Source organism: Gracilinanus agilis, chromosome 6, assembly GCF_016433145.1.
Source record: "Gracilinanus agilis isolate LMUSP501 chromosome 6, AgileGrace, whole genome shotgun sequence".
Classification (NCBI taxonomy): Eukaryota; Metazoa; Chordata; class Mammalia; order Didelphimorphia; family Didelphidae; genus Gracilinanus; species Gracilinanus agilis.
The window spans coordinates 39,704,034-39,716,952 of NC_058135.1; the positions used below are offsets into that span (position 1 = coordinate 39,704,034).

The window sequence follows — 12,919 nt, forward strand, 5'->3', positions numbered from 1 at the left end:
GATACAGAAACAAGACCATTTGAGAGAAAATCATCTTTGAGAATTCTAATCAAGCAGCCAACAACCCTGTCTCCAGTATGGAGAAGTATGATGAAGTATGTTCTCCTATTCCCTCATACCTCTGAAAAAAAAGGAAAGAAAAACAAAACTTATAACAAATATGCACCAACTAATTCTGAGCCTGAAGTTGAGTAGCATACTTTTCATGGACCCAGAGGACATACATTTTTGGATATGGCCTTAGCATGGTTTTGTTTTAATTAACTATGTTTATTTGTTACAAGATTTCTTTTTGTTTTTGTTAAATATTTTTAATTCAGAGGTGAGAGTTGTGGGAGGAGAGAGTGATTAGTAATGATGATGCCAAAAAAGAAGAAGAAAAAGGAAGACCATTGAAACATTTTGAAAAGCTGAGCAGAAGACAGAAGAAAATTAAGGGGACACGCAAGCAGGTTAACAAGCTGTAAAATTTAATTTATTATTAACTTAAAAAATATAGGAAAGAAATTCATAGTTTCATATACAGTCTTCTGTTTTGTATGTGGGGACACCATCTCTCTCTCTCTCTTTTTTTTTTTTTTTTAAACTTTTGTATTGAGTTTAGCCCTTTTCAGGGATGCTTATTTGCCTTTGGTGTCTGCCTTTCACCCACCTGTGGCTCCAAGAAACTCTGACATTCATAATTGCCACACCTCAGGAATTTAACTGTCTCAGTGAGCAACCTATAACATGTTGAGGGTGAGAGGCCTCAAACCTCTTGGTGAGTTAAGGGGATATCTACCTTAAGCATATAAAGATTTCCCCTGGCAGAATAGGTGGATAAGAATAATTTTTTCCAGTGACTAGGAAGATGCTATAGAGGACTTAGAACTTGGTCAGATATGGAAGACACCAACATATCCACTGCATCCTGGGCCATCACCAGTCATCCTGACTTATGTCTCATCGCTAGACTTCTCTGACTCAAAGAAGGAGTGAGACTGATGATTTTGAGCAACTTTGTCTTACTTAAATATAATTCCTGCTCCCAGTCAAGATATCATGGGGTAATATCATTGGTACCATTTGAAATGAAGGAGGAACAATTAAGTTCACAACAACAATAACAAAAACCACCTCAGAGCCGTGATTGTGGACTCCTGTTTTTTCCTGTTACCGTTTTTTTCTTAAAGTATTGTTTCTTGCTCTTTTCCTTTCTTCTGTTGTCTTTTAGATTTATAGAAAAAGGACAAATCAATATAAGGTCAGTAAAATAATTGAGCAAGTTTCAACTTTGTTCAGAGACAGAAGTTGCCATTGAGCATTTATTAAGCACTTCCTATGTGCCAAGCACTGAAGATGAAAAGAAAGGCAAAAAACAACTCTTGCCCTGGATGATGGTAATGGGGGAGACTAAATGCCAACAAGATATATAGGAGATGAATGAGAAATAAGTGAAGGGAAGGCACTATCATTACAGAGTATCAGGATAGGCTTCTTGGTGACGGTGGGATTTGAGCTGAAGTTTAACAAGAGACAAAACGAGTTCAGTTCTGCACATGTTGAATTTAAGATATCTATGGGACATCTATTTTTCATATGTCTAATTGGTTTTTAGAGACATGCCTGGAAATCAGGAGAGAGGTTAGGACCATATACAGAGATCTGCAAATCATCTGGCAAAACTTTTAGTAGTCTCCTATATACTGAATGTTTCCAAAGTGAGACTTTAGCCTTTTCTTTATCTAGGCTAAATACCTACCATGGTAGATATTATGGTAGACTTATAGCCTACTATTAAGGATTCTCTCCTATAATCATTTTTAAATATTATTGTAGCTTTCTTCCCAAATTTACCACCTGTAATTAGAGAGATCAGAATTGCTCATAAGACTTTAGTAAGAAGGAATGCAGGTACTATGTAACTTTATTTGGTATTTCAGTTTTATCATTCCATTATCATGTCTTTAGAAACAAATTCATAACCTTTTTCTTTTTGAAACGGATTGTTTTCATGACATGTAAAATATATTGGAAGTAACTGAGCTCTTTTTACAGCTTCATCAGGTAAATAAATATATTGCTGTTTTTATACTTTCTTGTTTTTTTCCTTGACAGAGTTTCTGAATTCATTTTAAAATTTTGATTGTAAATATCAATATTTAGAGAATCATAGAATTTTAGAACGGAGAGGGACTCCTTTTAAAGGCATTTAAAATTGTTGCATATAACTATACCAAAATAATTGGGAACTTACATAATTGCTTCTAAAATTTTCTCAAAGTGGATTAAATGAAGTATTGCAAATTAATATCTTTTAAATTGTATCTGTTCTCTAACCCTAACACTAGTTGAGTGGTATATGATGAAGAATGTTATGAAGAATTCAGACTAATTAGATTAATATTAATAACCATGTAAATTTTAAGTTGATTATATACTGAATCTTCTCAGATATCCTATTTACATGAAGAAAAATCTGTTAACGTAGCTACTACAGAAATGACCAGCTTTGGTCAAATTAACCTTGGCCTTCTATCTTTTCAAAAACTTCTGGTTATTACAGTAATACTTGAAAGAAAAGGTCTATAGCAAAGAAGCAAAGTAAAACAAAATCTGGAAACATCTAAAATTCATTTCTCAGACATTTATCCTTGGTAGGGTTGAGACTTTTGCTCACAGACTAATTATTATTACTTTGTATGACATATAAATATGTAATATGCGAATTTATGTAAATGACTTTATGGTCATTTCAAAAAAGGAACCTTTGACTCTGGTGATCACAGTCTTCTCTTTGATACTTCTCTTCTCATTTTTGGTGACACCTCTCTCCTGGTTCTCTTCCTGCCTGTCTGACCATTTTTTTCTCTGTGTCCTTTCCTAAATCTTGCCATGATCATGCCAGATCACAGTGGGGAACCCCAACTGAGCAGTCCCTCTGTGCTATTTCACTTGATTATTTTATTAGCACTGAGTGCATTCAGTTAGCATTTCTGTTCATGACTTTCAGATCTACTACTTGTTTCTTCTTAGTCTCTCCTGATCACCATTCTCATACCTCCTATTGCCTTTTAGATATCTCAAAGTGGATATCCCATAGATGAATTAAATGTGACACACCCAAAGCTGACCCAATTATCTCTTCTACAACTTCTCCTCTTTCTAACTTCCTTATTAAAGTATCATCCTTAACTCCTTACTCTCTCTCATCCTCCATATCCAATAACTGGATCCAGTTCTTGCTCTTTCTATTTTTGGTGACATTGCTGCTATATTCTCTCCTGTGAAGGCCCTCATCAGTGCACACATGTACTATTGTGATAAATAGCCTACCTTAAGGCTTCCCTCCCATCCCAATTCCTCTGCATTCAAGAGTCAAATTGATCTTCCTAAAACAGTTCTAACCATATACCCCCACTCCCTGAACTCTTCCCCCTTTCTTCCCCAGATATACACATTCATTAAACTCTAGAGGCCTCCTGTCTCCAAGATCAAATATAAAGTTCTCAATTTGACTTTTAAAGCCCTAACAGGCTCTCAACATTTTCCCTGACTATTCTTCATGTTGGAAATGCTCTCCTTCCTCATCCCTACCTCCTATCTTTCCTGGCTTCTTCTAGGTCTCAGCTGAAGTCCTAGGTAGGTAAGAACTCTTTCCCAATTCTCTTTAATTTTAGCACCAACCTTCAGATTCTCTTCAAAGTCTCCTGTGTCTATCTTTTTTTCTTGTTGTTGCCTCCATTATACATACATATGCTCTCTGAGAAGAGGGACTGGTTTTTGCTTTACTTTTTATCTCCAATGTTTAGCAGTGCCTGGCACATAATGGACAATAATGCTAGGTGGATATTTTCTCTGCCCCAAAGAAATAGCAAAACGTGAAAGATTCAATGTATAATGACTGATCACTGGAGAAGGTGAGATGTCTTGGTAAGGAGATAGGTGATGACATGTGAAACTAGGTTGAAGGAGGAGAAAGTTGGAGAAAGCCTCATATTGATATGGGATGAGGTAGAGGAGAGAAGAGGGAAGACCAGCCATGTGAGGTTTGACAAGGAATGAAAATGTTTTGAAATGCTATTGTGATTATTGAAATAGTGAATTGATTATGTAGGTATAAAAGGATTGCCTTTGTTATGAGGACAAGCATTTGAAACATATAATGTACAGGTCTTAAACAGTTGTCAATCTGTAAAAAAAAGGCTCAAATGCCAAAAAATATTTCTGGTTTTTATATACTTGTGAGAAGTACTATGTTTAGGAAGATTGTGGAAAGGAGCAGAAAGATTATTCAGGCAATAAATATTTATTAGGGGCCTATCATATGCCAGGCACTTTGCTTAGTACTGGGGATACAAAAAAAAAAAAAACACAAGGTAGGCCTTTTCCTCAAGCAGATTATAATCTAATGGGGAAGCAATAAACAAATATGTGTATATATTTGTATATATATCAGACACATCCTAGCTGTGCGACCCTGGGCAAGTCACTTAACCCCCATTACCTAGTTCTAAGCGCTCTTTTGCCTTGAAACCAATACTTAGTATCAATTCTAAGACAGAGGGAAAGGGTTAAAAAAAAAAAGCTACATGGCTGATGATGGGGCTTGGGGAGGTGGGGAAAAAAAAGAGATTTCCACCTCTGCTCCAAATGGAATCTGTTCCACAAGTAGTTCTAGGCTTGACATTTCACTTGAGAGTGATTGAAATTCCTTTAGGTCTTAGCTGTTTAACCTCCCCCCCACCCCCAAAGAATAGCTAATTAGTTTGCTCAATCAATTGTCTTGTTTTGACTGCCAAAGAAGTGTTCATAAAGAGAGCAGAGTACTGTATTTTTTTTTGACTTTTACATATTATTTTAATGAAACCCTATAAAGGTATTCTTTTTTTTTTAAACCCTCACCTTCTGCCTTAGAACCAATACTATATATTGGTAAGAAGACTGGTAAGGACTAGGCAATGGAGGTTAAGTGACTTGCCCAGCTAGGAAGTGTCTGAGGCCACCTATAATGATATTATGAGCCTTTTTGTGACTACCATCACCTGAGATAGTGTACTTCTCCTTGTACTGACAAGCTATCATTTTCCTTCCAATGGTTTTAGTTGTTTTAGTCTTTCAGATCCTGTTTTGAAGTTATTTCATGCAAATCTGATTTTGTTATTATAGACAATTGCTAAAGATTTTCATATTACATTATACATTTCCTGGTTTCTATTAGAAGTATTTGTGAATAATCTGGATCCTATTTAGTGGGCTCCTGATCATGTAATAGATCACTTACAATTCTTGGAAGATTAAAAAAAAAGTTTTATCTATGCTAGTGGTTATAGCCTTTAAGCATAAATTATCATTGTAATCTGGAGTTTTTGTGATTTTAAACCAAACTCCATTTAAAATTTAAATCTACATTTCATTACCAAAGGAGAACTACAATTCATTTGAAATATTTGAGGAAATCCTAACCTGTCTTACTGTTTTTTACTTCAAGGGATCTTCCGGGAATTTGGAGGTGCAAGGTGTGCCCACAATATTGTCAAGTACCCCCAATGCAGGCAGCATGCTTTGATGATCATCCAGCAATTGGTGCTGTCCCCTAGTGGGGACGATGACATGGGTACACTCTTAGGCTTGATGCATTCAGCTCCACCCACTGAATTACAACTGAAGACTGACATTTTAAGGGTAAGTTTGAAAAATCTTATTTGTATTTTTTTAAAAAGCATGAATTTTTATTAGGTAAGTAATTTAATTGCCTTTAGGAGTGGACTGAGGTTAACTTTTCAGATTGTAGTGGGGGCCATTGTATAAAATTCAGTGGTTCAAAGGAACAACATTTCATAATCCATAGCTGTGGGAAATGGACTTCATCACTCAATGGAAGGCATTACTTCCTAGGTAATTTGCTTATTTTTTTTCAGTTCTTTAAAACATAGGCGATTTCACATGTGTGGGTATCTTCCATTAACTGTTAGATCTTTGTATGAATTTTTGTGCCCTACTTTACCCACCAAAAATCCTTTGGTCACTAGATCTTTGGGTGAGCCTCTCCAAACTTTTCTAGGCTGCCAGATAATGACTGAGCAGCTTGCCACAAGGCCTATATGGAAAGTATTTTGTAGGCCAGGAGATTCTCAAGCTTTCCCTTTGTAAGCATGGCCTTGATTTCCCAGAATCAATTTTAGAGGATATCACAGAAGAGTATTCCTCTGTTTTAAAAATAATGCATTAAGGGGGCAGCTGGGTAGCTCAGTGGATTGAGAGTCAGGCCTCGAGACGGGAGGTCCTAGGTTCAAATCTGGCCTCAGACACTTCCCAGCTGTGTGACCCTGGGCAAGTCATTTGACCCCCATTGCCCACTCATACCACTCTTCCACCAAGGAGCCAATACACAGAAGTTAAGGGTTTTAAAAAAAAACTCCAAGAAAAAAATAATAATGCATTAATATAAGGTATTGCCTTAATTGAATAACTGTGAATGTGTTGTATTTTTATAAGCAAAGATATCACTTTCAAATTTTGCCTTTGTGAACATTTTAATGCTGAACCAGGGTAAAGGGAAACATCTGTTGAAATACCTTTAATTAAATTAATGGACTAATTTCACAGAACAATTCTTTCTTGTATTTGGAAAATGACAGTATTTTGTACATGTATAAGATTGTACTACTTTCTATACCATCAAAATATAGGAGCTGCATATAATTAATTCAGAGTGATTCAAACTAGGTAATATTTCAAAATCTTATGTGTCGAATTGTTGGAAGATGGCACCATGTTAGGATGTAGGGGAGCTCAGATCCCCACCCCATAAAACAGTAAAGCTATAAAAATGCACCAGAAGAAAGAATGATAAAGAAAACTGTAGGAGGGGCTGTCAATGCTGGCATCATGAGGAGGAGTACACCAAAAGGCTTCCAAGATCACAGGGAACTAAAAGACCTAGTACACAGACAGCTAGAGACAGCAGGGTCAGAACCTGCATCATCCATACCTTAGTCACTGCAAGAGACAGGACCAGAACACTTCCTAAGGGAAGTGGACAGGCCCACACATATGTCTGAGTTTTAGCAGTCAGTGTTCTGTACAAGACTGAGTGAGATCAGTGCCCAGTCCTGGCTCTGAAGAAGAGAGGGACAATGGCAAATTGGCAAGACTTGGCTCAAGCTATCCCATGAAATAGGGTTAGATCAGCTCCCAAGAACCCCACATCCTGCTCAGCAGCCAAGCAACCGGTTCCCAACATTGTGCCCACATAGCCTGTGGCCAGGTTTTAGAGGAGCCACCATTAGAGAAAGGAATTATTATCCGAGAAGCAAAGCACCCAAGGTATTACAGGAAGCCTACTACACACACAATTCACAACAATTGGCTGTGGCCTGTCAGGATTACAGCAAGGAACAGAGCTAATGTATAGTTGGTGCCTTGCAAGGGGAATTAAATAGGAGAAGCCAAGGCCAAAACCTCAGTTGACCCACCAGGAGTCTGTGATGAAGGCCGAGAGTTCCTGTAGAGGTGGGACCTCTAAAGAGAGTTTTGACTCTTACTCAGCCTCAAGGAAGGTATGCTTATACCATTCAAGAGTATGTAAAGGATGAGGGTCTGTCCCAGATCAACAGGGGCAGGACTCTCTTATTTCAGGATGGTTCTGACCTTGACTATTGGGGTTAGCCTCTCATATATTGACTTTGTTTACTTTCTTGTTATGATTTTGTATGTTGGTGTGCTATTGACTGCTCTTTTTTTCATAGATCACTTTGTAAAAGTCTTCCCACCTTTTTCTTACTATTTCATATTTCTTCATTCTTCACAGTACGGTCACATTCTATTGCATCACCAAAACTTGTTCATCTATTTCCCAATTATTTGTTGCTTACTTGTTTTCCAACTTTTTGTAATCACAGACAATGGTACCAAGAACATTTCTTTGTAGGTTGCTTTCTCTGGTGTCTGATCTTCTTAGGATTTAGTCTTCACATTTTAATTTCTGGGTCAAATGGTATTTGTGATTTATTAATTTTCTTTGAGTAATTACAAAATAATTGAAACAATTAACAGCTTCAGGACAGTGAATTACTGCTGCTACTGTCCCCATGTTCCTGTAACAATGGTCCTAAACATCATGTTGTGACAACTGTCGGTGCTGGTTGGGAATAACATCACAGGGGATGAGAGAATGATCTTTCTCCATCTATAAAAATAGACATAATGAAATGTTGATTTCTTTTTAAAGGAGAAATTTTTAATGTTAAACTAAAATTGCTATCTTAGAGATGCACCCATTTAATCTTTTCTTTTTGTTTCTTTCAGTTAAATTCTCATCTGTGATAAGATAGTTTATCTTATTTTTGATTATTTGATATTCTTCCTTCTAGCTTGAATAGAAAGGAGAAAAATGACAAACTTTGAAATAATTGATAACTTTATTTAGCATTATGAAAGTTTTGGGATATGTTTTACATATATTTTCTTAGTTAATCCTCACAGCAACTTGGTGAGGTAGGTACTATTATTATCCTCATTTTTTTCCAGATTAAGAAACTGAGATAGAGTATGATTAAAGGATTTGTTCAAGGTCACACATTTAGTGATTTTCTGGAGAAGGATCTCAGCTCAGATAGTCCTGCCTCCAAGGTTAGTGCTTTATCCACTATGGTACTTTGTACCTTAATCAAGATTAATTTCAGTTTGGTTCATTTCTAGAAAAATGAACATGTACAGATTAATATCAACATTTATTTGAAAATTTGAAGGAATTTCTTAACAGTGATTTAAGCAGGAAAGAGGAATATCTGGTTTTGAAAAGGTTGAAGAAGCTGCATGTTCTAGTCATGTTTAAGTTTGGAAAATTAAGTAGTCTCGATATGCAGCCTGGGTACATTGATTTCCAGAGGCCACAGTGCTGTATATTAGGAGCTCAAAGGCACTTTGGAGGTCATGTTATCCAACCCCCTCATTTTAAAGATTAGGAAACTGAGCCCTAAGGAAGGGAAGGGATTATTCCAAGGTCACAAAGGAAGTACATGTTAGAGGTAGCATTTGAACTGTGTCTAACCCAGCACTCTTTCCCCTCTTGTTACAAGTTTCTAGAGGAAGGACTCCAGCACAATAGGAGAATGCTTTCTGGATTCATGGGAAGATATGAATAAGAATTGTACAGAATGAGAAGCCATGGAAATCTTGCATTCCATAGGCATAATTACAGTGATGATGTCTATCAAAGTCCATAAAAGTAGCACTAAAATAGCAAACCAAGGATTGACGGTTCTAGGCAAGTTGGCACCAAGCAAGAGGCAGTTAGTAGTTCTGGGCAGATCTTTGATGAATGATGCTGAGATTTTGCAGCACGGACTAGGCAACAGTCTTTGGGTGTCTGTCAGCCTGTCCTCCAAGGACTAGGCTAGGAGGTTGAACAGAGTGGCTTTTTTCCCTCTTTGACCACAAAGAGACCATTTACTAAGTTATTAATTAGGAAGGCTGTGGTCTATATTGGTGGAGAAAGTAACCACAGTAATGAAATCCCAGGTCCTTGAAGCTTTGAGGTAAGTGATATTGTAGAGAGAGGGACAGACAGACAGTAAAGATATGAACTTGGAAAAAATTAGTTATTTAATTATTTTAAGGGTAGTTAATTTCATAAGAGTGAGCACTCAACCAGTATTAATAAATACCTTCATTATCTCAGAATGAATAGTATGTTTGTTGCAATTGCATTTTACCTTTAAAAAACCATTAAGTACAATATTGGTATTTTTGGACATGCATATTGCATCACATATAAAGCTTGAATGTATCATAATAAAGCTATCAACTTCTCCTTTCCCCCATATTCTCCTTTCTTTCCAATTTTCCTGTTACTGTCAAAAGAACCACCATCATCTCAGGCTCATGATCATCCTTGATTTTACACCCATCCCAAGTATCCAAACAGTTGTTAAATCCTTTTTGTCATCATAGCATCTCTCAGTTTTGTCTCCTTCTCTCCACTCATGATTTCCTCCTAGACCAAACTCTCATGACTTTATGCCTAGATTATTGCGGTAGCTTTCTGTTGGCTTCCCTCATCTCTCTTTATTCAAATTCGTTTTCCACCCACATGCCAAAGAGATTCTTTTGAAGCTGAGGTCTGACTGTGTCTCCCCCTATTCTAATAGCTCCCTATTACCTCCAAGATCAAATATAAAATCTTTTGTTTGACAATTCAAGCTATTCACAGCCCAGGCCCTTCCTATTTTGCCAGTCTTCTCAATACCATAGGCACAATACCATCTAGCTACACCAGTTCTAAGGCTGTTACTGACACATGACAGCTAATGGCTCTATGTCTTTTCATTGACTGTCTCCTGTGCCTGATGAGTTCTGTTTTACCTCTGCCTCCTGGCTTCCTTTGCTTCCTTCAAGACTGCTCAAATTCCATCTCATGTTTAGACACCTTTATTCCCCTACTTCTCCATTGCTTATCACTTCTTTATGATATTGCCTTCTATTTATCATGTACATATCTTGGATGCACAGTTAATTTGCATAATGTCTCCCCCATTAGAAAGTGAACATTTTTTTTGTATTATATCCCCAGCTCTTAGAAGAGGATATAGTTCTACCTACCCCTCATTTCCCAAATTGATCCCTATTCAGAACTTTCCTATTTCTATTAAGAGCATTACTTCTTTCCTAATCTCACACTAGAAATGTCTAGTTAACCTTTGATTTCTTCCTCTCTTATATAAAGCATTCATCTATTTGCCATTTTATACAAATTCTACCTCCAGTATCTCTCTTGAATCTGTTGTCTCCACATTCCTACTGCCACGTCTTTGTTCAAATCCTCATTGTATCTTTCTTTAGATAATTACATTACTCTCAATTCTTGTTCTTGTCTAAATTTTTCTTTCAAATCATCCTGCACACCAGTGCTGGACTATCCTTGTCTTAGAGAAGCTTACTCTGCTAAAAATATTTAGTAATGTCTTATTTAGTCTTATTTTCTTGCATTTATGTTTTTCAGCAAGATATTCTCAGTCTTCCATAATATACACTCAGCCAAAATTTTCAGTCTCAGACCCTCTTAGACATATACATGTTTCTTGCACTGCAACTAAAATTATTATTATTTTTTTTGCTATTCTTCAAGTAACACCTTGTGTCCTTCTAACTCTTTGCTTTGCCTCATACTCTTCTGTCCTTACTTCCATTGCCTTCCTAGGATCATCTGAGAGACTTTTCTGAAGCCCCCAAACCAGATATGTTTATCCTGTAGATCTCTTGGATACTTCTATAATTCTTTCCCCGCGCCCTGCCCTTATAGACTATTTTTCTGGTTGCTTACTTGTAGTACTGAACTTGGAATCAAGGAGATTTGAGTTCAAATTCTCCTGAATACTTAATCTGATAGTGGACAAATTACATAGCCTCTCACAACCTCTGTTCTCTCATCTGTAAAATGGTGATGATTATTATAGTACTTAATCTCTCAAAATTTGATGTGAGAATCCCATGGGATTACACATAAAGCACTTTGCACATCTCAGAGTGCTATATGTGTAAACTACAGCTCTTGTTGGCAGGATAGTAGTACCTTGAATGCAAGGAATTGTTTTATCTTTAAATCACCACATAGTTTGTCTTTAGGGGTTCAGTCAATATTTGTTAGATTGAAACTAGAAGAATTCCTTAGTTTGTCACATGATGTTGCTCCTTTTCATCTCTGTATTTCATGGTGGTGTTTTTTATTTTTGCAGGCCCTCCTCTCAGTTCTAAGAGAGAGTCATCGCACAAGAACAGTTTTTAGGAAAGTTGGAGGATTTGTCTACATTACATCTTTGCTTGTTGCCATGGAAAGATCCTTGAGTTGTCCACCCAAGAATGGCTGGGAGAAAGTGAATCAGAATCAAGTCTTTGAACTTCTTCACACTGTTTTCTGCACACTGACTGCAGCTATGCGTTATGAACCAGCCAACTCTCATTTCTTCAAAACAGAGATCCAGTATGAGAAACTGGCAGATGCTGTACGATTTCTTGGCTGCTTTTCAGACTTAAGGAAGATAAGCCCCTTAAATGTTTTCCCCTCAAATACCCAGCCATTTCAGCGACTCCTGGAAGATGATTTAACATCTGTCGATTCTGTCTCACCCACATTACGGCACTGCAGTAAACTCTTTATTTATCTCTACAAAGTAGCCACAGATTCCTTCGAGAGGTATGAGTCTACTTTCTTCCAGGAATTCGGCTGTTGAGAGTGCATGGGCTCAATACATTTTGATATGTTTAAGCAATCGCTATTTATTTTAATCTTTTTAGGATTTATATCCCACCTTCTTTCAAAAGACAGACCAACTTCACAGTCTACCTTTCTGGCAAATGTCCCTGGTATTTTGATGTCACTTGGTATCCAGTTTATAAAGAATGCCCCTCACCTCCCCGCAGGTGTGGATCATAGTCTTTCCCTCTTAGATAGTTTCAGGAGCTCCTGTGGCCAACCAAACTTTTCCACACCTGGGAGCCAGCCCTCTCCTGGTGAGCTTCTTAGGACTTATTTAAGTTGGTCCTCACGCAGCAGTCAGATACACAATCTGTCCCCACTCTTGAATTTAAAGGCTTTGTAACTTTTATTTCAGGAGTTTTATTTTGTTGACAGAGTTTCTAAGAGCTTAGTCTCACTTCCGAACTCATGGTTGGCCATCATATTAGGAATTTAATTGAAGATCAATTTTTAAAAATTGCAAACTATCTGATTATCCTAGTGTAATGTCCATAAACCCAGGTATGTGTAGTTAATAACATTGTGCTCCCAAGAACTAATAAACATTATTTGATCTTAGCATAATTCTTAGTATTAGATTTTAAAATTTTCTTTTATTCTCATAAGAATGGATGTAACCGGAGAGGCATAAGTGTGAAATAATATTATATATATATATATATATATATATATATATATATA

The 12,919-nt window shown here is 36.9% G+C and overlaps 1 protein-coding gene across 1 annotated transcript in view; it reads left to right on the top strand.

The window, feature by feature from the left end:
- Positions 1-12,919, top strand: part of WDFY3 (WD repeat and FYVE domain containing 3) — a 325,051-nt gene that overhangs the window by 129,534 nt on the left and 182,598 nt on the right. The window contains exons 11-12 of the mRNA XM_044681612.1: positions 5,471-5,664; positions 11,718-12,175. Coding sequence (XP_044537547.1) covers positions 5,471-5,664; positions 11,718-12,175 — 652 coding nt within the window. The remainder of the gene's footprint in view (positions 1-5,470; positions 5,665-11,717; positions 12,176-12,919) is intronic.